Raw genomic sequence first — 20,486 nt, 5'->3', positions numbered from 1 at the left:
TTCAATTTGATTGAGGGCATGTGGGTGGTTTGCATAACAACTGTTACACCCTGAGAGTGTTTCAAAACTATTGCAAGAAACATTAAACATGATGTTCTAAAGCATAACATATCGGGTGTATTAAATTAGAGGTTTGCATTTGAATTTTCCTGCACAACACATATAATTTTTGAATATTATAAATAGATTACTTAATTATTCTTCCCTAGGAAGGATAGGTATAGAATATCACCTAATTCTGTAGCACTCTGCAGGTGAGGAGTATCTGGTGGTGAAGTTCTGACTGCATGATTCTGTTTCCTGAGTAGTTATTGATTCCTTGTGAGAGCAATCCAGAACCTCAGGCTCCAGCAGGCACTTGGGTGCCACAGTGTTGACACACTGAAGCTGGGCTGCCAAAATTGATTTTGTTTACCATCGAAGCTCTGGGGCAGACTGAAAGCACACACAAATACAGGAGGTCCTTTGGGCTTAGAGGCTGAAGTGTGGACAGACCTGTCTCTGGAAACAGAGCTGAAGGCTGCCCACAGTGGGACCCAGCTTGTGCAGTCTCAATGACCAGAGCTCTTCAATTGCAGCTCCACTGCTTATTCCACTAAAGGCAGCAGCAGGAGCAGAAAGGTTCTCACTCAGATTCAAAAAATATTTATATACACTTGATCATTTCATAATACCCTATTCTGCTTAACAAGATGTTCTGCAGTTTCTGGAAATCACATGAGTTCCTAGGGGAAGAGTTTATTTTTATAAGTTGAGCTTTTGCAACCATTAGCTGCATATAATGTTCTGATCTTTGGGGAAGGAAAACGCTTATAAAAGACACCAGGGGTAAGTAATAAACGTATCATCAAAAACCATTATTTGGGATAAAGATAAAATTGGAAAACAAACAAAAATGACCTTTCCATCTGAAGAGAAAGTCTGAATTAATTTCTGACATGGTGGCACTGTTGTGTAGTGAAAGTAAATTCATAACCCTTACCTTGACTTGTGTTCAAAGTCACACAGAACTGAGAAGGTTGATTGAAAGCCTGTTGAATTAATCCAAGTCTTTCCCTTCCCTATTGTGATTCTGAAAAAAAAAAGGGACAGTGTTGTATGAAAATGAATGCTGGTCTCTGAAAATAACCTATCTGGAAAAATAGATTTATCTGGATTTATGTTGAACTGCCTGATGAAGTGGCATTAGAGTTGCAGAAATGTCAGAGAATGTTACAACTTTTGTCCTTTAATATTAAGAAGCCACAATGTCCAGCAGTATCTATTTTGTCCAGTCAGTGAATACCTTGCAGCTGATCTACTGCATTTGTTAGATCAGTTGTTGCCAACTAAGAACAGCAAGTGTATTTCTTTACTGATTTACTTTAAAGGCAGCATAACAACCTTCATCTTTCCAGTCAGCAGTACTTCCTCATTTTTTTCATTGTCTTGTATACAATTCATAATTTCTATGTCCTGGAATTCAGCTATCCCTTCAGCTTTAAAGCCTTTTATGTGGAATGAAAGGTGAAAATAGCATCTTCTCACTGTAATGCCTAAATTTGATATATTTGATATGATATATTGTACCAGATTCTGTCATTTTAACTTTATGAAAATGGTACATCTACTTGTTTGGGTTTTTTTTCTATTTTAATACTGTTTATGGAAAATTGCTTTTAGAAAATAAATTAGAAAAAAAACCACTGGTTTTAGAAAAGACCTGAGAAAAGGCACAAGACTTGGAAAAAATTGAGGCATTTGTTTTTTTTCAAGTTAAAACGTCATCTTCAAGGGTTTTGGATGGGATTGACATTTTATTATTGGTCAGAGCATTTTGTGATTGTTGCTTCACTCTTTTATTTGCTGCAGTTTCTGCTCATCCCTTGTTCTTTTTGTTTGCCTCTTCATTATTTACACAAGAGTCAGGATTTCTGTCAGAAAGCATCAGGTTTTTAGGTCACAGGTAGGGTGATCAGCAGCACCTTCACATTCTGCATGTATTGTCATTCAGAAGTCAGCAGACAATATTTCCTTATGCGTCTGATACAGGGAATGAAAAAAAATGCTACTTTAATGTCACTCCAGTTATATTAGTATTCAACCCAGAGTTTGTGAAGTGAAAATTGCCTGTTTAATGAGTGTATGAATACTAATTCTCCACACTGAGAATTGTTTTTCCAATAATGTCTAATTTTAAAATATGGGACAAAACTGCATCTGGCTCTGCACGATGCTCTAGAGAAGACTGAACACCCCACAGAGACAATGTGGAGTATGAAAAACTGTTTTCCTTTGTGCAAAGCAGGGCATTCTCCAGATACAGCATTAGTCTCAGCACCACTTTTATTTCAAGGACTTAAGACTGGCACCAGCTTAATATGAATATCTTTGGCAAGAACTGAGCACCTTTTGCCAGTTTAAAGCAAAACCTCTATAAATTTATCAGAATTTTATGAGATGTTACATCTCCCAGAGTGAGACTGAAAAATGAACTTTTCTATAGCATCATTTTATTTTGGTGTAGAGATTGGGGAAGTTTCCTTAAGCAGTTACAGTTGCTATAGTTGTAAAATACGTCTCAAATGCTTGTCTGCATTTCCTGGAAAGTCAACATGGTCCTTTTCTTTAGTATTTCACTGTATTTGTACTTCATCCATGAATATTTGCTACAGTTGGTGGTCTATCAACAATTTTGTTGACTGGTAGTTCATTCCAATTCTTCTCATAAAGAAAAAAGAAAAAATATGTGATAGTAGCCTCAAAAAATGTTAAAAATAACATGAACAGCAATTGACAGTATAGGACAATCAAATAATGAGAATTTAATTTCTAATTTGTTCTAGCATCACCATTCTTTGGTAGGATAAGAGGAAATTGTAGAGCTTTGAGTGTGAGAAACTGCTGGGGGCACTTGATTAAGTAGAATTGCTACACTTGTGAGCTAGTGGAGGTGTAACTTCTGTAGTACAGAAGCACTGAGCCTTTGCCACAGAATCACACTGAATCTGATAAAATTAATCCATGTTGATTTCAACACATTCATCAGCTAGTCCCTGCGGACAGCTGCTTTAAACATGGTAATTACACAAGGTGGAGCTCAAAGTTACAAGTCCAAAGAAAACAGTGCTGGTAGTTGCTGCCTGATCCTCAGCACAGAGGCAGCTCTGGCTTTTGGCTCAGCCTCTGGTGCATTATTTTAGACCTCAAGAGGTTGTATGTGTAAACAGTAATTTCTCTAGAAATGAAAATGTAGAAATCAGATTAATTTGTCAACGCTGACAAATGAAAATATAAACTGGTATCAAGAGGACTCTAAACAATTGGTTATAAATAAGGATAGTTAATGTAAAATATTTGCAAAATACTATCCAAATGGTTCTTGTTCCATCCATTTCTGTGACATACTTCTGCAGCATGATTAAAATCTGACAGCCTCAGGTATTATTTTACTCTGCAGTATTTATTTCTGTAGTGCATGTAGAGACAGCTTATTTACAAACAGGAGTTAGTTTTGGCACATAAGATACTCAAGCAAACAAAGATTCCTGGAACTAGAAAGAAAGCTTCCAGTAAAACAGAGATTGAACTCTCAGAAGTTCAAATAATACCCAAACTAAACATTACCAATCTTCAGAGATTACATGTCTTTACATTTTGTTTTTCAAGTGCAGTAGTAGCAGAGTGTTTGGAATCATACTTCTGTCCTCTGGAAGTTTGTAATACATTTTCTGATACTACTTTTGCTTCAGCAGACACTTAGTTTGGCTTTCTGTAGGGTTTTTTAGAAATACTGAATCTCCTCTGCATTGAGGCAATTTATTTTTGTTGTGTCTCCCTTAGATCCACTATGAAAAGACAGCCTTCCTGAATTCACAGGAATCCTAAAACTGGCATAGAAGGTGCTGAATTGGCCTTATGTTTAACTAGGGACTCTCTGTGTACTGATTATTACAGTGGTTTATTTTCTCCACAAAAAGAAGTAGGTGTGAGCATTGCCTTTACTGTACATTCCTTTCCTGCTTGAATTCATTTTGTTTGTCCAACGATGACTAAATAAATTACTTATCTTCAGGGAATGAAAGAGGAAGAGGAAGCAAACAAGAACAAGGGGATAAAAATATCACCAAAAATGTCAGACAAAATAGGAAGCCCAAATTACTGCACATTTCATTATGTCAGGAAACATAAGAAAGCAGACAAGAACATGTGTATTTTTACATGCAGAATTTGTGCTAAAAGTAACGATTAACACTTCATTTAAGAAAAAAAAAATCTAATACATCTGATTCATCTAAGGAATTGGGATGTATTAAAAGATGTCAATGAGTTGTGGGGAATAGAATAACTCATCCATGTGGACTTGGCTTCTAGGACATCCACTGATGTTCCACTGCAATCTCTCTGCAGTGTAATCAGTAATTCCCAGACAGATGGGAACATGCTATCAATGCTGAGTAACATTTCTCTAAAGGCACTGTTGGTGAGCTGGAAGTGTAATATTTGTGGAGGAGTACTCACAGAGGTAATATTTCATTTGTTAATCAGACTCCCATAAAGCTGTCTCTTTGAAAGTCAGGGTTTTCTGCAGTTTGGTGCTCTCTGGCTCCAGTAAAGACAAACAGCAGAGCCCCAAAACACCCAGACTCGGTAACCTGATTTGGGATTTATCATTCCCTTGTCTGTATGCAGGGTGAGGGCTTCAAGTACAGTTTGGTAGGACTGCAAATGAGGTGCAAATAATTTCGAGGAAAGAAATGAATTTGATCAACAAGTTGTTAGAAGAGCTGAATTTCTTCCTCAGCAAAGAAGCAGCTCCCTTTTCTTACTGACTTTAATATTGTTGACTAAATGTGGGAAGCTCTGGCTCATGCCCACTAAGTTCAGTGAGAAACATCTCGAATCCAATTTTGGATCAGGCACATTATTTTGATGGCTTCAAGGAAGAGGAATACATAGGACTATAAGGGGGTAGAGCTGATAAAATGAAATCTTGAGCCTCACTAAATTCAATGGGAATTTTACTGTTCACTTAGAAAAGGCTGAAAAGGTCCATGGTATATTTACCTTATTTCAATTCAGCTAAAATATATTTTGGTGGGTTTGCTGTGGAATTAATAACAACAACAACAACAACAACAACTATTATTATTATTATTATTATTATTATTATTATTATTAGTCAAGACCTGAGTTTTCCTATCACCAAGCTATTAAAAAATGTTAAAGTTTTACAAAAAGAACAAAAAATAATGAAACAATTCAAATTCCTTGAAAATTAGAAAAAAAACCAGCCTGAAGGTTCCAAATTTTTATATTTTAATACATTCTGTCAGATATAAGGAGTAAAACTGAGCCTTTTGCATTTACAAACACCAAGCAATTTCACAGGCATGAGCACCAGAAAAAATACATTTCTACCAATGACAGGCTCATGCATTATGGTTCAATAAAACCTCATCTGCAGATATTTAATCTGCTGAGTGCAGTGGTGTAACAGTCCTGTTCTAGAGGAGCCGTATCACTGGTTCAGTGTAATTGTTGCTTTCCTGGCCCTTAGGAGTTTAATTCCTGAAGTCAAGGTTATGTGTTTCTGGGCTATATCCATAAAAGGCAACTAGAGAGAAGAAAATGCACACAGGTGATCAGGAATAACAAAAATAAAGAATTAAAAATCCATCTCCATTCTGCTTTTAAAACGACACGTAAGTTATGTGGATATTGATAATAAAATAGCTTCTTTTTCCATGCTTCAATGCCTTTACAATATAGTTCATTATTTCATATTAAAACTAGAAAAGCGTTTAGCTGAGAAACTTCCTTGTCTGAGACCAAAAGAAAGCTTCATTAGCATAATTCCTTACAGTCCTTCTGTTGGTATTTTCAGGGACAAAAATATAATTATCCTTTTAGTAAAAAGAAAAAAAAAAACAACAGAAAAACTGTGAACATAGTGAAATAATGGGAGATCCAGATTACAACTCCAGTGAAAAATGTGGGACGAACTGGATAGGAATATAAATATCACTTCTGACTGAAGCATGAAACTTAGGCAAACAACAGGGAAAAAACCCCACCCTTTTTAGAACATTTTGAGATGTGTGAAAACTACAAATGCTAGAACTGTGAAAAGGAAACTGGGAATTTGATCCATATGTTCTGGAAATGCCACTGCCCACAGCTAAATTATATTTGGAGAACAGAACAGAGAACAGAAGAACAACTGCTAACACTGTTATAAACACAGGGTCTCCCTGGTGATGCCAAGATCTTCCCATGGCAGATATTAATGAGGGACTCTGACCATCTGGATACCATATATGAAGAAATAATATTTAGTATGTTCTAGAATAATTACTGAGGAATACGATATGATTTATTAATTATTTACTAATTCTCTGAGGAGAAATCATCCTGCTAGCTCCAAGGGGGAAAAGTGCTATTCAGGGTGGTTCGCACATTGGGGTTTTTTAATATAGGTGAATATAATTTAAAAGCCTGAACTGATCTAAGTAATTCCACTGTATCAGAGAAGATCATATTTTAAGCTTGGGAAGCTCTTTGCTGTGGTATATATTTACAAAGTGAAGTATTTTTGAAATATGCAATGTATGCTATAGGAGGATGACCTGTGGAGAGATTCTGCTACTGCTTCTCAAAACCAAAAGCGCATCATGCTGATTCCAAGAGAAATAATTACCAGATAACTTGGGCTGCCATTTACTTGTGCACAGGAATGTGTGACTGGAAGGGGTGAACTCCACTTGCTCAGCTATTACAGTGCCAGCCAAGCCCCCTACTTCTACTCTGTACTTTTAGTGAGCAGAATCTTCTTATCAATTGCCACCTTCCACTTCCTACCTGCAGGCTGACCCTGGACGCTTTTTCCTCTGATAATTCAGTAGCCTGCAGTTCTCACATTCAGTTTATTCCAGACAGTTAGTACCCATTTGTACCAACAGAAACCTAATATGCAACATGTGCTCTCATAACTGGTTCACATCAGTAACTTTTGCCACAGAAAGGGACAGAGACCAACATAAAGAGAGATAGATTTAAAGAAAGCAGTATGCGCAGTTTTCTTGGCCATGGCAGCAAACCCTCCCTGAAAAAGTTGAAACATATCTATAAAAAATGTTGAATGGTGGCAGCTCTATACCATCTGTTTTGTTCTGGTTTAGAAAGGAATTGCATCAATCCATGATGTTCTATATACCACCTCTCCTTCACAACAGCCACTAAGCAAAGCCTAGCAACAGTTGTGCCTATCATATTAGAATAATCAAAAATGTGTTTCTTTTATTACAAATGACATTTGAAAATTGTAACAATATAGCACTTCTGGTTTGATACTAATTTTTACTTTTCTTTAAAAAAAAGTCTTTGCTAAGCAATTTATGAATTCTGAAAATAGTTCTCTGCACATATAATCGTCAAGCTTGAACAGTTTTTATTTTTCATGTCTTTATTCATTCTTTTTTACGTAGTATTTGTGGAATTCAGCATCTGGAACGAGCAGGAAACAGGTTGACTCTCTTTGACTCCCTTTATTTCTGCATAGTGACATTTTCCACTGTGGGCTTTGGGGATGTTACACCCAAGATATGGCCTTCAAAGCTGCTTGTTGTCATTATGATCTGTGTTGCTCTTGTGGTGTTGCCCATACAGGTAAATGTGGATTTTTTTCTCTTTAGAATTATTTTTGAAACAAAGGAATAATAACTGAAATAATTTATTGTTGCTATTATTATTGCACAGAAAATGTCAGAAAAAAGAACCATCTATGTCTCCTATTGTGTTTTTTTTTCTTTTCCCTGTATGTTCTTCTATACTCTAGATTTATACTAAAAAACAGAGCATTGATAACAGTTTTCAAGTGCTGATGAAAGTTTTCTGCTCCAGTCATGTACCACAGAGGCCTTCCTTTATCCTGAGATATGGGTTTGTTATTAAGGGAGCAATTACAAAAAAACCCCACAACAGTAGCCAGCACTTTCTTTATGAGTACAGCTTTTCCTCTGCAGGCTCTCCCTGTTTCTAATCTTGGTTCTCTCCACTTCCTCTCTTACTCTTACAGCTCAGTGCTAACTTGAAAAAAATCTCATTAAATCTGCAACTCAAGCAAATTGGGTTCACAGCTGTGTATGGAACACACTCACACAGAGCCAGCAGCACAGTTAGGAATTTTTCATGCCTGCCTAAGTTTAGGACTTCTAACAGTTTCAACAGGGAAAGAGCAATTTATGAAAATCCAAGTATTTCAAGGAGTCAGTCAGCTTTATTAAATTCATACCAAGCGTTTTCCAGCTCATTAGGTGAGGCTGGATGACAGAAACGCTGAGGTTACATGGGAAACCCTACCAAGATGTTCACTGTTCCACACTTGGTGATAACCCAGCCCTTGTGCCAGAAAAAGAGGATGTGGGGAGACACTCTGCGTTTTTATCAAAGCCTACAGTAGACCTGCTAGACCATGAAGCTCCAAAGTTTCTCACACAGCCATGGTTTCCAGACTCTGCTGCTTTGGCAGTGAACTAAAGCTCAGAAAGCTCAGTGTGGGCAGACAACACACAAACCCTGGGAGGTTGGAAGCTCAAGCTTTCAGCATTAATTTTCTTGATGTTATTTGAACACTCTAATTAAATATTTAATGTATGTATTCTCAGACATATGCACCTACACAATTATATTCTCACTCAGCGAAAGATTAATAAAATATATATTCTACTGAAAACTAAAATGGGCTCTGTTTAAGAAATTTGGAATTTCCTAGGACATAGAAATTTCATCCTTAAGGTAGTTCTGATACATACTTCAGCCAAAGAGTTGCACATAAGCAGTAAATAACCTAGAATCTGCTGGCATTTCACATAAATTTACCTATTATTAGCTACTTTATTTTATACCTTTGTACTGATAATGGGGCTTCATATAGCTTTCCACAGACATAGTAGAGTGGGAGGCACTGTCTCCCGAGCTTTTGCCCTGCTGTGATATGAAATCAGTTATTATTCATGATCCAGCCTCTCCATCAGTGCAATGTGGATGAGAAAAACCAGCTGTCACACAGCCACACAGTTAAAGTGAGCTAAGTATTAAACATGTGTTACTTACAAGAAGCTTTGAACTGGTATTTGTATGTTTTATTACAATTTATTACAGTATTCTCTTTGGTCTGGAGGATTCAGAGTAGTAACGTTTACCGCTAACCTGCATTTATTGTTCAGCTGACAGAGACAAACTTGCTGTATCAACAGCTGCTGTGTATTTAAGTTGTGTCTAAAATTACAAGACAGATAAGAGAGTTTACAGGTCACCTTCAGAACATTATAAAATCTCTGGGAAGAGTTACTGCCCAAACTAAGAAAAATGGTGCCTCTCTCCAAGTATATTCACAGTACATATGTGAAAATTTAACCTTTCCCATGAGGGAAGCAATTATGCCACATGATACTAGAAAAAGAGAGCTCAGAGGCAGAAAATACTTAAAGGAATAAGACACCAGCCTTCATTCTTTTCTAAACTCCTATGATTTAATGTATTCGCATGGTATTTTAATGAGTTTTCACTGCTGTTTGTGTGTGTTAGATTCTGGCACTGTTGTTTGTGATCACCTTATTAGAGAACATTTTACAAAGAAAAAGATATTGTGGGCTGAGAGCAGCTTTTCATAGAGGCGTGAGATGAACGATGCAACACTGCCGAGTCATGACAGAGTTGTAGTGCTCACCTACTTGTCTCTGTTTCACTGACAATTGGCATCTCTTGCAGTTTGAACAGCTGGCATATTTATGGATGGAGAGGCAAAAGTCCGGAGGAAACTACAGTCGATACAGAGCTCAGACAGAAAAACACGTTGTGCTGTGTGTGAGCTCTCTGAAGATTGACTTACTCATGGATTTCTTAAATGAGTTCTATGCCCACCCCAGACTGCAGGTACTGAGAGTGAAAAAAAAAAATTCTGAAAGAAAAGAAGCTCAAAAACATTCTTTGCTTTCTTTTTTTAAGAAAGGTTTCTGAAATGGTCTTTAATTTGTAAAACTGATTTTGGGAATAGACTGGTGAATTGGGAATCTATACCTGCCATAAGAAGCCAAGATACAGTCTGGAGACATTTTATGTTGAGGTGAATGGACTAAAGAGGTAGAATTGCTGTCTTGTTGAATTATGCCAGTCTTTCTAGAAACATGTATTTCCATGCAAATTCCTTAGATTCTACCCTAAAATAGAAAATCAATGAAAGCTACTCAAATTATTTTCCCCCATTGTTTTGGAACTGGATCCAAAAATCCTCACAAGTCAAAGCATCCTTTGGTTTTCACATTTTGCTTTGCTTTTTACCTGTGTTTGGAATCACAGCATAGTCAGAGGTTGCAAGGGACCACCGAGGGTCATTTGGTCCAACCTCCCTGCTCAGGCAGGATCATCCTAGAGCACATTGCACAGGACTGCAAAGATTAGATCCTCTTGGAATGGTGGAAATTAAGAAATAAATATATGTACTGTAAAGGACAAAGACCTTGACAAAATTCACAGATTTTGTTAGTGTACACACATTCCCTAGCTAATGCAAACTTGTCATATGGCTTATTTGGAACATCTAGGAGCTTATTTCCATGAGATATCAGTTTGGATTTATTATCATTGCCTTTGCTACAGACTCTCTCTTTTACTAAATCTTCTCTATGTCTTTTACTAAGTTACCTGTGGTACCATGCTTCATTAACTACTGCAAAAATCACACAGATACAATCCTCAAACGGCTGAGCACCAATTTGCCAAATCCCAAATCCAAAATATTACCCAAAACAATTAGCTAGTAAGAGGCACAAGCAATTGCACAAAGAAATCCAGTTCTTTATAGATACAAATTGAAACACAACATTTAGTTAACTAAGCTGAAGAATGAGTCAGGCTCTGTGATACACTGGAGACAAAGAAGAAAAGTCCTGGTAGTACACAGGTAACTCAAAAGGGCTTATATACATTCCCTTTACCACTGAAAGTGAGTTGGACTCAATGATCCTGCAGATCTTTTCCAACCTTAATGATTCTGTGCACTGGGATGCTGAAGGATACAAATGGTGCATTGTATCCAATGCCATTTTGCCTTCTGCAAAACCCTCTGTGTCCTAGGGAAGATTTCTGTGACCAGCCTGTCCTAAGCTCTCAGTCTCTCCTCTCATGTTCCATTTATCCCTCCTTTTCATTTGTGCACTTATGGAACCTTTGAAACATCCTTACTTTTCTTAGCAAGGACTGTCTGTAGCACAGGAAGCAGTTTGGATTGGCCCATTAATCCAAAGGAAAAAATTTTGAGGAAATAAACTCTGTCTGTCAGCATTTTATCAGAGATATTTTTGACATCCCAAGTCACTGTTGGCTCTTTCTCCAGCAACAATAAATAGTAATGTAACAAAACCCATGACTGTTTCCCCTTTTTTTTTTTCAATTTTAACAGGACTACTATGTGGTTATTTTGTGTCCTACGGAGATGGATGCTCAGGTCCGAAGGGTGTTACAAATCCCAATGTGGTCCCAAAGAGTTATCTACCTGCAAGGCTCAGCCCTAAAAGATCAAGACCTGTTGAGAGCTAAGTAGGCAAATATTGACCATTCTTTTTTACCTTTTTTTTTTTCACTCATACTGTTTGATAAATAAGTTTAACAAGCAACAAAAGCTGTGCTAGAAGGAAAGCCATGAGTATTTAGAAGGCAAAGCAAAGCTCTTTGATATAATTTTTCTTAATATCTGAAATTTTGAACCCAACTGTAGAGTTTTGTTTTCTTAATTTCAGCCTGGTAACATTAAGCAACTATTCTGCTGTACATACATGAACTCTCCAGGGCCCTCCTCTTACCACGAACTTCCACCACTTCTAAGAGATGCTCTCTGCCACTTAATAGTGAATGACATTTATCAAAACACATCAGTCAAGCACAGTTCCTCACACACACTTCCCCCCAGTGCTCAAGCAGTTGAGCTGTGAAGGAATTCACAGTGGAATCATGTAGAAGGATCATCTCTTTAAACTCTCCAAGGAGAGGGAAAGGTGATTCTTAGCAAATACGTTATTTAACTCATCTGCATTGCTCTGTTTTGTAGATAACTAAAATTAAGCCAATACCAGTCTGACTGTTTGTGTCATTCTTTACCTGAGGGGAGTTATTTCCAAGAATCTCATCTGTGAGAAGCTTCATGAACAGTGTTATCTTCTCAGACTTCTGCCACTGCCAAAAACCAAATACTTCTATAGCTGTTTAAAAGTTGACAAGACAAGAAAGCTTTTTTCAGGATTAGAAATTTTCTTTTGGAGAGATCCTTTTTTTTTTTTCATGCTGATTTCAAGAAGGAATTCATATGTGGATTTAGCTGACATTTGTTCTACACATTACAAGAATTAAAATTAGGCTGTTCCCTAAATATAATCTTGAATTTCACTTATAATAACCTGGAGGTAGTCAGCTGTGGAACTCTGCTTTTTCCTGCAGAACATGTAATTGAATGTACCTGTCACAGAATAATTTTCAACCTCTCCTGAGGGAAGAAGTGTAGTGGGAATTTAATAGAACACTTGATATGAAATATAACCTAGTACCCAAGATGTTTGGTGTATTTCTTTTTAATGAGAACATAATGTACTGAGGAGATAACAAGGCACACGGTAAAATTCTTCTAATAAGTAAAGTAATGGTTACCAATGACAACAAAACAATCAAGAAGGTCTCATTATCAAAATTTATCCATATATTATATGTGAACCCAATGTCAAAGTAACATGATAAAGGTCACACCAAAAAGTAAGGGAATACCAAAAGTTGGCTGACTGCATCAGTAGTAAATAGCCAATTTTGCAAAAAAAATCTCATCTAATGGAACTGAATTTTCTTTCCTACAACTTTGGTAAAGACCCAGTCTTCCCAATACTGCTCCCATGCTTAGCTGAAATTACTCATAGAACTCCTGTGATTCCTTCCTAATCAAAGACACCATGAACTAGAAATAGTTCATTTAATGCATATATACACAGAGATGTCTATTATTTATCCCAAACACACATATTCTTGCACATCTACCCAACTTTCTGCTCTCACTAGGCAAGACAAGTCTATTAGCTGCCCCATCTTGTTCATTCTACTGGTAATAACTTGTGCCTATTGCACTCTTACACACCAGGCAGACTGGTGTTATTTATTCACCTTCTATACTCATGGCAGATAAATAATTTGCAAATTAAGTTTGAGGCCATTCTGCTTTTACTACTTTGGCACAGCTTTTACTGGCACCAGGGCAAGAAATGAGAACAGAGAGACTGAACTTTGCCTGTGTTCTGTTTCTCTGTGCAAGACTCTGACTGTGAAACCCAAATCCAGTGAGTGTTGGGGTGTGATGGGTTTGTCTCCTCTCTTGCAGGATGGATGATGCTGAAGCCTGTTTCATCCTGAGCAGCCGCTGTGAGGTGGACAGGACAGCAGCTGTAAGTTGGGGAGGGAGATGTGAGAGGATGTGCAGGTTTTACTGTCTTTACTCCCTCTCAGTTCTTTTTTATGCAACAAGGGCAAAATAGTACAAAAGCACTCTCATAGTACCTTATAGATACATTGATAATGGTCATTAATCTTCCAAGAATGGTACTCTGTCAATATTCCAAGTACCTGAACTAATATCAGTGTTTGCTCTAGATATCCAGTTCAATCAGTTGTATTTATTAAATCAGAAAAGAGACAGATATCAACTGACTAGTATATTCAGAACTAATGAAGCAAAGCCTGAATTCAACTTTATAAATAAATTTGTGACTAATACAAGTAACCAATATATTTGAGACTATTTGATCATTTTTCATATTGGCCAATTTTAAAAATGAAAAAGGGCAAGATTCTTTCCCCATGCTGGTAGTTACTTGCAGTCAGGTAAGTTCCCGTCCACAGAGGAACACTGCTAATCCAAACCTCTGTGCTGTGCATCTGTGATAGAAGAATAAAAAAAATATGAACTAGAACTCTTCCAGCTAATGAAATTATCTACTGATCACAAATATCCAGAAAAAAAGTCCACTGATGATGGATTTATGGACATAACTTAAAATTTTTCACCATGAGTACTACACTAAATTATTCCAGTCTTGCCTCATTCAGTTCAATCTTCAACTCCAAAGGGGGATCAGTATAAGTCTGAATATCCCTGAATATGCTTACAAATTGCCTTACAAGACTGAACCAATATTTATAATTCAGTGATTATGTTTTAAGCAATCTCGACTAAAAATACTGTTTTGGTGTTACATTATAAGAAATAGCAATTATTTTTCTAAATGTTGAAAACAGATTTAATAAAAAATGGGAAATGAGAGCTTTTTATTATATATGTAGCATCACTTAATATTCTATCACTTATTACTTCATCTGCCATCAAAACTTGGTTAAAAGATCTTAGCTAGAGATCCTGTTCTGGACCCATGCCTTGCAGAAAGTCACTGAGCTCCCTGAGAAATAAACCTATGCTCCTACTAACATTGAAACTTACTGAGCTAAGGACTTTGAATCTGATTCATCAGCAATAGACTCCTGAAAATACAGTAGTGAAAGCCACTGAACTGGCAGCAAGTAATCCCAGAGTAGTCAAGCAAAGCAGACCTACTGCTTGGAAGTCACAGATGGTCCAGGGTATTTAAGGGTAAGAACAAGCAGGAGTTCTTGCAAGTACCTGGAAAAATACCTGTAACTTCTAGGAAACTGAAAAATACCAAAATAGCCCAAGTGTCTTATCCAAATCAGCCATAAATTCAGAATAAATCAGCTACAACATCTCATTTCACATCATGTACTTGAGAGTTGCACAGCGGTTACAAATGAGAAATCCCATAAAATCAGTATGTAATGTACACTGCACTGGGAAGATTTATGCAGCATTAAGGACAGCAACACCACCAGTCAGCTGTTCATCTCTGCTCATAACTGCTTCAGAATTTATGCAAAGAAAAGACAATTTTCAGCTCTGCTGGACTGTGCTGTAGGGCAGGCAGTGGGCTCTGCGTGGAGCTCCCAGAGCTTTCATCCATCATGGCCAGCACTGTGCAGGTTTAGCTCTGGAGCCATGGCCAGCTATGGCTCTCTCCTTTCTGCCCTCAGGAAACACCAAATGGTACCTGGCACATTTCAGCTGCCACTACAGACTTTGATTAAATCTCATTTCTCTTTGCACCTGGAGCACACAAAGAGGCACATCCTACCAGAGACACGCTCCTGGTACCTTCCCCCGGGACACAATCATGCTCTCAGGGGCAGTGTGATCTGAAGCTTTTAAACAAGGTGTCACCTCTCTGCCTTGTTTTCTTTTTTGCTATCAGATTACCTCATCACAGGGAATGCAGTTAGCTATTCTGCAAGTAGAAAAATCTTTAAATTTTTAAAAATTAAATTTTGGCTTACTGCCCCCTAGAGCTGTGAAATGAAATGTACTGAATTTCCTACCCTGCTCCAGCCTCGTGTTAGTACTCAAGGCTGGTTTGTCACTGGGCTGAAGGAAGTGCAGCTGTCATCCCAGTATCAATCTTTATAAGTACAACTGATTTTGCACCCTGCTGTTGTTGAGAAGCTGAAAAACTGCTAAAAGCGCCTTGGATCCTCTCCTACATGTGACAGCTGTCAAAATAAAAGGAGGAGATTCCTGACCAGAACAGCTGTTGTTACTCAAGTGATTTTTTGAAGTCCATGAGGGTTTTTATCCCCCCAGCTACAATCCTCAAGCAGAGGATTTACTCATTTGCCATGGATAACCCTGGCTGTTCATTGCTTGCTATTTTGTTAGTTAATAATTTCTAGTGACAACACTTCTGCTGCTGCTGACAGCTTTGTTCTGAGGCTTTCTGAAATTTCAGAGATGGTCCAATTCAAGCTTGCACCTTTTTTTTCCCCTTTCATTAATCAAATTGTGTGACTCTGCTGTACTGGTAATCAAAATTACACTGCCTGAATGGCATCACAATACGGATGCAAACACAGCAGGATATAACTGATTTATCAAGTTATGTGTGGCAAGAAAAAAATTCAATTAACAGAACTATTTAAAAATACATATTAAATGCATTTCCTTGAGTCCTGATGATTTAAATACACCCACTTTAAAACTTCCAGCTTTTCATACATGAATTTAAATATCACCTCTATATTAATCACCATTTGTATCCGTGGTAATTTTTTGATCAGTGACTGCAATTCATTGTGCAGATCTGTGCAGATCACACACAGAAGAGAATATATTTTTTCACTCACCTTCCAAAGAAACATCTATTTAATAATGGGAACAGAAGCATAATTTTGTTTCAGTTACTTCTGTTTGTTGTGTGTACATCTATACCATATACTGGGAGAAAGGTGAACATTTTTTAAAGTCACTAAAATATAGCATAAATATTGCAACATTTTTAAACCAGAGAGCCACAATACTCTATGAAGAGACTGAATCTAAGAAATCACTTAAGGTGCTTACCTGTGGTTTTCTTTTTCTCCCCTGGAGTGCTTCTTCAGAGTGGAATTTGGGAGAATATCTGAGCAAAAAACTTGGGAACCCAAATAACCAGCTTTTGTACCCAAAGGTGGATATACCAAGTGGAAAGAGAAAAAAGAAATAATAATACAAGGTTATTAGATTAACAGTACATACCCACTGAGTTGATCTTATGAAGTTATTTAGGGCATTTAAGTACCCATTTTATATACATATATTACATATTTGTGGACTGCTGGTTCAAAGAAGAGCTAGAAAATGGAAAGCAAGGCATTTGCAGTGTTAAAACTGCCCATTTGCCAAATAACCATCAAGAGATTTTAATTTCAAAGTCTTTCCCTTTTCTATACAATAATATTAAAAAATATTTTAAGTTGAGGTTCATACTTTTAGTTTTACAACTCTCACTTCTCTGGGTCTAGCTTTGCTCAAGTTTTTAACAAGATAGTGTAATTTGAATCATTTTATAATGAAATCTTCCTTCTTATAATTTACAATTATTGCACATTCTGATAAAACCAGGTGTTTTAGACAAAATAATAATTTAAAAAATGCAAGAAAATATCTAACATAGAGATAACTATATTTCTAGGCATGTAACATATCTGTGTGACTGCCATCTAGCACCTTACCCTGTCATTTGCTGCTTCTAAGCTGGGTTGGCATGTCATTACCTTAAGACAAAACAGCAAAAAACTCAACAGCACACACACACAAAATCCTGAGGAGGGTAGATTGCCATATGTTATAGAAAAGTAAAGAAAAAGTGGCTGCATCTAAGGAAAACCTACAGCAGGTTATACCCAAGCTCTTAAATCTCCTGACTGGGCACAGCAATCCTACATCTATAAAACTGATAATAAGAAAAAAGTGAAATAATATATTTTGCCATCCTCTTATGACTCCATTCTGGTTTTTCTAGTAGAAAAAAGTACATGCTAACATCTCAATTGATAATAAAATATTATGGTTTGAAAATGTCAATTACACTCTGTTCCAGGCAGAGATTTTCCCTTGTGTTCATGAGTCTGAAATCTTCTCTTACTGCTGATGCTGCAAACATAATGAATCATTCTTTATATTTTACCTTTAAATACCACCAATTTAATGACTAGCAAGGCATTTCAATCCAGGCATGGCTTCCTAGATACAAATCTGAAATATTTATTTTTGGTTTTGAAATAAATAAAAACTGATGGATGACACATTGGAATTAGTCTTACTTCACAAAATTCAAAGTATGAACGCATTATCACATAGATGACTTTTATGGGATAGCAGTGTTCATCCTGCACATAACTCATTCTTGCCACGTGGTAGCAAGAACAAAAACTAACAGCCTGAAAAATCTCTTGGAATCCTTGGTCAGTAGTTGGCTAAATCCTGACATCAGTTGTGCAAATGTTTTAGTTCCACAAAAATTCAGATCAGCTTTTAATTAAACTGATATTTTTAGAATTATCCACAATTTAAAACTCTCAGTTCTTGATGTCATCATTTAATGCTATTTTAATTATGAGTCTCTTTGGAAGGATGTCTATGCTACATCATTCTTGATTAATTAGACATGACTAATCACTGCCAGCTTAAGTTTTCACACAATTATTCCACATCCAAATGCTACCCCCTTCCAAATGACACAATCATTAGCACTTGCAGAAAGATAGCAGAGGGTCAAAATACCTTATTAGTGAAAGATTTCTAGAAATTAATATGTAATAGTAATTACATAACATGCACATAAACATCCACACCAGCTGGTGCTATATGGTCTTAAAATGAGTTTTCTTCAATGAAGCCAGTCTGATAATAGATTCTTTTTCTAATCTGATATGGTTATTTGTATTTCATTTTCACCACCTCATACTCTTTCTTCTAGGATCACCAAACCATTTTAAGAGCATGGGCAGTTAAAGACTTTGCTCCAAATTGTCCCTTGTATGTTCAGATACTGAAGCCTGAGAATAAATTCCACATCAAGTTTGCAGGTGAGTGGAAGATTGAAGTCATTTGAAGTTAGTGTTTGACAGCTTGTTTCATGAACTCACAAGCAAAGTGAGAATCCCTGGGCATATTTACTACTTAGAAACTGATGAAGAGTGCAGTTTTGTAAAATAATACACATCCTAACAGTGGCAAAGACTTGCAAGCACTTCTAAGAATTAATAGTCTTATGCTACATAATATAGAGAGTAGAATTATTTGATGTATAACTGCTCCTGAATTACAGATCCAGGCAGGTCTTCAGTTTACTGTACCCATGTCTGTAAGCCATTTCTGTCTACTAAAACATAGTTACTAAGGGGTGTATGAGAAGATCTGTTCAGATTTAATCCAACAAACAATTGAAAGAAAAATCTTCTGATTGGACTGGCTTTTCCAAGTGGTATGGAAAACATTCTTTTTAATTACTTGCAAATATTTTGGAAAGAGACATATCATTTAATTCTATATCCAGTAAAATGCGTGCCTTAGAAACCACGGCATAAAATGCAAAATGATGTTAAGAAAACTGAAAAAGATCCACTCCTATAAGAGATTACCATCTTTTATTTGACAAACTATTTCTCTGCATTACATATTTCTCTTTCTTTCTGTCTATATCCAAACAGTCACATATGTAAGTACATAGACATACATATGCTTATGTGCAAAAACACACAAATACTTTTGGAGAAATATCTCTGAAGTAGAAGAGAAGCTTTCCTTTTCAGCTGCAATTTTGAAAATTCAATTTTCTTGAGTGATATTCCAAGGAAGAAAAGATTGCTGATTCATGCAAAAATAAAAACAACTCTATGGAAAAATATTAGTCTCCTCCATCATCCCAGAATGTGATGAAAAAGCAAATTCCAGTGCAGAACGGCTCCAAAGCAACAGTTAAAGCTGTAATTTTTAAAGCTACTGAATTTACCACTGGGTTAGAAAGAAGAAAAAAACCCATCAGTAGCAGTTCTGAAGTTATAAAACTGTAGTCTCAAACTATGAGATGGCACAGCAGGGAATAAGGCTCATGCTGTGATGAGAATGATGGTGCTTTTTCATTTCCCCCTTGAAACCACCCAGCACAAACATAATCCCTGCTCCCTAGCCATGGCCACTTTTCTCTATCAGAAACTGTGTTAATTTGTTGTTTGGAATTGTGCTTTTAAGAGAGTTTCATTATTCCTAATGGCTTGTCTCTGTAGGAGCTTATATATAACTGTGCTTGTAAAACAGAGGCAATTTTTCATGTCTAAGTGTTAGAGAATTTGGACCATATTTTTAAAAAAACCCAAAAAACCAACAACCAAAAACCCCAGAAGACCTCTTTTGGTAATATTTCCTTCAGTTGAACTTCAGCATCACCAGTGGATGTTACCTCCTGCAAATGGTTAGGCACTGATGGAGCCATGGGAACAGTATTTTTTGGCATACCTTTTCCTAAGAGGATTTCCCTTTGGTATTTATGTCATCCAACACTTCATCATTCTGAAACATGTACCCGGGGGGGGCTGCAGACTACAGACCTATCCAGAGTGTTTACGAGTAAAATTTGTCACAACCATCCGGAACATTTTTCTAAGTGCTTTTCCTATTATGATTCAAGGCTTTATTGCTGCCTTAATGCAAAAGCTTCTTTTCAATCTGATATTCCTTGAAAAAAATGACTCCTTTCTTCTGGAGGTTTCCCAAAAAAATATTGTGCATTTTTATGAACCTGCAATACTCAGTAATAGGATTTTTTTTTTTTAACACAGGTTTAGAGACTACAGCTGTCAAAAATAAAGTTTTTGAATTTAGAAGAAATACAACCAAGTAGTCCTCCTAACTAAAGCTTAACTTTTAACTACATTGAAAATGTATAAAGCACTGGAAGCCCAGTTTTTCAACGACTTACAGTAGGTTGACCAGTCCTCCTAGATTGCACGAGGCAGTCCTGAAATTCAGACAACTGACTGCATTTTCCTATAGGACAGACAAGCCTGGTTTTCTGCCTGGCAGTTTTCTGCATCCT

General features: G+C 36.7%; 1 protein-coding gene and 1 long non-coding RNA gene across 13 annotated transcripts in view; one reads left to right on the top strand and one right to left on the bottom strand.

Annotated features, from left to right (window-relative positions):
- Positions 1–20,486, top strand: part of KCNT2 (potassium sodium-activated channel subfamily T member 2) — a 115,680-nt gene that overhangs the window by 56,348 nt on the left and 38,846 nt on the right. For all 8 annotated transcript variants that reach the window (XM_069022370.1, XM_069022371.1, XM_069022369.1 and 5 more), the window contains 5 exons: positions 7,467–7,647; positions 9,751–9,915; positions 11,441–11,577; positions 13,394–13,457; positions 18,369–18,477. In XM_069022370.1, coding sequence (XP_068878471.1) covers positions 7,467–7,647; positions 9,751–9,915; positions 11,441–11,577; positions 13,394–13,457; positions 18,369–18,477 — 656 coding nt within the window. The remainder of the gene's footprint in view (positions 1–7,466; positions 7,648–9,750; positions 9,916–11,440; positions 11,578–13,393; positions 13,458–18,368; positions 18,478–20,486) is intronic.
- LOC138113730 (uncharacterized) overlaps positions 1–20,486 on the bottom strand; it is a 55,086-nt gene that overhangs the window by 1,561 nt on the left and 33,039 nt on the right. For 4 of the 5 annotated variants that reach the window (XR_011152308.1, XR_011152310.1, XR_011152311.1 and 1 more), the window contains 2 exons: positions 16,472–16,562; positions 983–1,072 (listed from right to left, as the gene is read on the bottom strand). This is a non-coding gene — a long non-coding RNA (uncharacterized lncRNA). Of the gene's footprint in view, positions 1–982; positions 1,073–12,135; positions 12,237–16,471; positions 16,563–20,486 lie in introns of all 5 variants that reach the window. The other variant, XR_011152309.1, reaches the window with a different exon arrangement.

Source organism: Aphelocoma coerulescens, chromosome 8, assembly GCF_041296385.1.
Source record: "Aphelocoma coerulescens isolate FSJ_1873_10779 chromosome 8, UR_Acoe_1.0, whole genome shotgun sequence".
In the NCBI taxonomy this organism is placed as follows: domain Eukaryota; kingdom Metazoa; phylum Chordata; class Aves; order Passeriformes; family Corvidae; genus Aphelocoma; species Aphelocoma coerulescens.
The sequence above is the reverse complement of the archived record's forward strand: the minus strand, read 5'-3'. Positions and strand labels throughout refer to the sequence as shown.